This window comes from Rhincodon typus, chromosome 28, assembly GCF_021869965.1.
Source record: "Rhincodon typus isolate 14 chromosome 28, sRhiTyp1.1, whole genome shotgun sequence".
In the NCBI taxonomy this organism is placed as follows: domain Eukaryota; kingdom Metazoa; phylum Chordata; class Chondrichthyes; order Orectolobiformes; family Rhincodontidae; genus Rhincodon; species Rhincodon typus.
Window position 1 is genome coordinate 40,286,182 of NC_063359.1, and position 3,336 is coordinate 40,289,517.

Genomic DNA, 3,336 nt, shown 5'->3' on the forward strand with positions numbered 1-3,336 from the left:
CAATCCTGCCACTCCATGCTCCTATCCCAATCCAGTCACTCCATGCCCCTATCTCAATCCTGCCATTCCATGCCCCTATCCCAATCCGGTCAATCCATGCCCCTATCCCAATCCTGCCACTCCATGCCCATCCCATTCCCGTGACTCCGTGCCCCCATCTGGACCTGGGATCCCCATCCCAGACTGCCACAGCCCCATTTGACTGGCAGTGGAATGGAAGTAGCTCAGAGAGAGCCCTTCCAAATCCTAGTGGGATGGAGTTAGATGGGAGATTACAGGAACCCCCCTGTGATTCTCTGGAATGGAGGAGCTGAAGTTGGGATTTGTTTCAGGGCTTTAGGAACAGGAAAGGAATGGTCAGTGGAAAGGGGCAGATTTCTGTGAATGGGGTGGGAGCCCTGCAGAGGGAGAACAGTGACTTTAATGTTAGAAAGTTTGAGGAGACAATATCAGAAACTGTCTGGAGACCGGGAGAGACCGAGAGAGAGTGTGCACCACTCTCCCACTCAACAAAAACACAGAAACTATCTCCATCAATAAACTTTAACTTGGAGATCGGGACGTTGTTACAAGTCACAACAGTGACAATAAATTAGAGCCAAGGCAGGACAACCCCAATAAAGATCAGATACAATCTCAGAGAATGTTGGAGCAGGAGGACAGGCTGAATGGCCAGCTGCTATCCCATGTTGGAGCAGGGGGGACAGGCTGAATGGCCAGCTGCTATCCCACGTTGGGGAAAGACTGATGTGATTTGTTCCTGGTTGCCTATCCCAGGGGGACAAACCTGGAGGAGGATCAGAATAAAGGGTGGAGCAGACAGACAGGGTGTTGAGGTTTTTTGAGACGATCTATAAACCACAGCCTGGACATGGAGGGAGACCGGCCTGAACTGAATTCATTACCATGGGGAGCAGTTGATGTCAAAACATTGAATGTATTCAAGAAGCAACTAGAGATAGCAGGAGGCCTCATCCCATGTCCAACCCTCCCTCTCATCCCCACCTCCTTGACCTGGCACAAGCTGTATATCTTCTCTCCCACCTATCCACCCCTCCCACCAATCCCCACCACCGCCTCCCTGCACTCACCTATCACCATCCCACCTACCTGCCCCAGACCCAACCCTCCTCTCCCTATTTATTTCAGAGCTCCCAACCCCCTCCCCCATTTCTGAAGAAGGGTCTAGGCCCGAAACATCAGCCTTCCTGCTCCTCTGATGCTGCTTGGCCTGCTGTGTTCATCCAGCTGTACACCTTGTTATCTCAGATTCTCCAGCATCTACAGTTTTGTGCTACACATTTTCTCTCACACACCCACACACACACTCTCACATCCACACACACACTCTCTCTCACACACATGCACTCACACTCTCACATCCACACTCACTCTCTCTCACACCCACACTCACTCTCTCTCACACCCACACTCACACTCTCTCTCACACCCACACTCACACTCTCTCTCACACCCACACTCACACTCACACACACGCACACTCTCTCACACCCACACTCTCTCACTCTCACACACACACACTCACACTCTCACACACAAACTCTCTCACACATACGCACACTCTCTCTCTCTCACACACACACACTCTCTCTCACATCCACACTCACACTCTCACACACACGCACGCACTCTCTCTCACACACACACTCTCTCTCTCACACACACACACGCGCACTCTCTCTCTCACATCCACACTCATACTCTCTCTCTCACACACACTCACACACTCACACTCTCACACACACGCACACTCTCTCTCTCACACACACCCTCACACACACACACACACTCTCTCTCACATCCACACTCACACTCTCAAACACACACACGCACTCTCTCTCTCATACACACACTCTCTCTCACCCACACTCTCCCTCTCTCACACACACGCACACTCTCTCTCACACCCACACTCACACTCTCTCTCACACACACTCACACTCTCACACACACACACACACACTCTCTCTCTCTCACACACACGCACACTCTCTCTCACATCCACACTCTCACACTCTCACACACACGTTCTCTCTTTCTCTCTCTCACACTCACGCACTCTCTCTCTCACACTCACGCACTCTCTCTCTCTCACACACATACTCTCTCTCTCTCACATACACGCACTCTCTCTCACATCCACACTCACACTCTCACACACACGCACTCTCTCTCTCACATCCACACTCACACTCTCACACACACGCACACTCTCTCTCACATCCACACACACACTCTCACACACATGCATACTCTCACAAACGCGCACTCGCTCTCTCACACACACGCACTCTCTCTCTCACATCCACACTCACACACTCTCATACACACACTCTCTCTTTCTCTCTCTCACACTCACACACTCTCTCTCTCACACACAAACACATTCTCTCTATCACATGCACATTGTGTATCTGAGAGAGTGTATGTGTATGTGATAGAGAGAGTGTGTGTGAGAGAACCTGTGTGTGTGTGGGAGAGAGAGCAAGTGTCTCTCTGTTTGTCAGTGTGTGTGTGAGATTGTGTTCGCTTGAGAGAGAGAGTGTGTGTGTGAGAGTGTCAGTGTATGTGAAAGAGTGAGTGTGTGTGTGATTGTGTATGTGGGAAAGAGTGTGTGTCTTTGAGAGTGTCAGAGAGTGAGAGTGTATGTGAGTATATATCTCTAACACAAATACACACACTCTCACACACAGATACTCTCACAGACACTCTCACATACAGATTCTCACACACTCTCTCCCCCACTCTCTCTCACACACACAATCAGTGACAGAAACATTACCCCCGCCCCCACACACACACACACACACACACACACACACACTCTCTCTCTTTCACACACACACACTCTCTCTCTCACACACACACACTCTCTCTCTCACACACACACACTCTCTCTCACACACACACAGCCCCACCCCCCGTATCCCTGGTCCCTGGGGTGAGGTATGGCATGCACAAAGCAGCAGTTTGAGGAACCAGTTGGGACTCACGGTGCTAAGCTCGGTGTGGTGAGAGCTCGAGGCCCCAGGCTCACAGCTGGTTCCCTCCTGTTCCTCGGGTTGTGCTGACCATCTCTCTGAAATACACACAGGATTCAGTCAGACCCACGCCCCATCACCTCCACCACCCTCACCACCCACTACCCACACCCACTTACAGCAACATCCTACAGAGACAACATTCCCTTAGCACTGACCCTCCGACAGTGCGGCGCTCCCTCAGCACTGACCCTACAACATTGCGGCGCTCCCTCGGCACTGATCCTCCGACAGTGCAGCTCTCCCTCAGCACTGACCCTCTGACAGTGTCCCC

General features: G+C 51.6%; 1 protein-coding gene across 1 annotated transcript in view; it reads right to left on the reverse strand.

Moving 5' to 3' along the window:
• Positions 1-3,336, reverse strand: part of LOC109925873 (caspase recruitment domain-containing protein 9-like) — a 26,367-nt gene that overhangs the window by 2,579 nt on the left and 20,452 nt on the right. Inside the window, exon 10 of the mRNA XM_048613416.1 lies at positions 3,015-3,100. Within this exon, the coding sequence (XP_048469373.1) occupies positions 3,015-3,100 (86 nt within the window). The remainder of the gene's footprint in view (positions 1-3,014; positions 3,101-3,336) is intronic.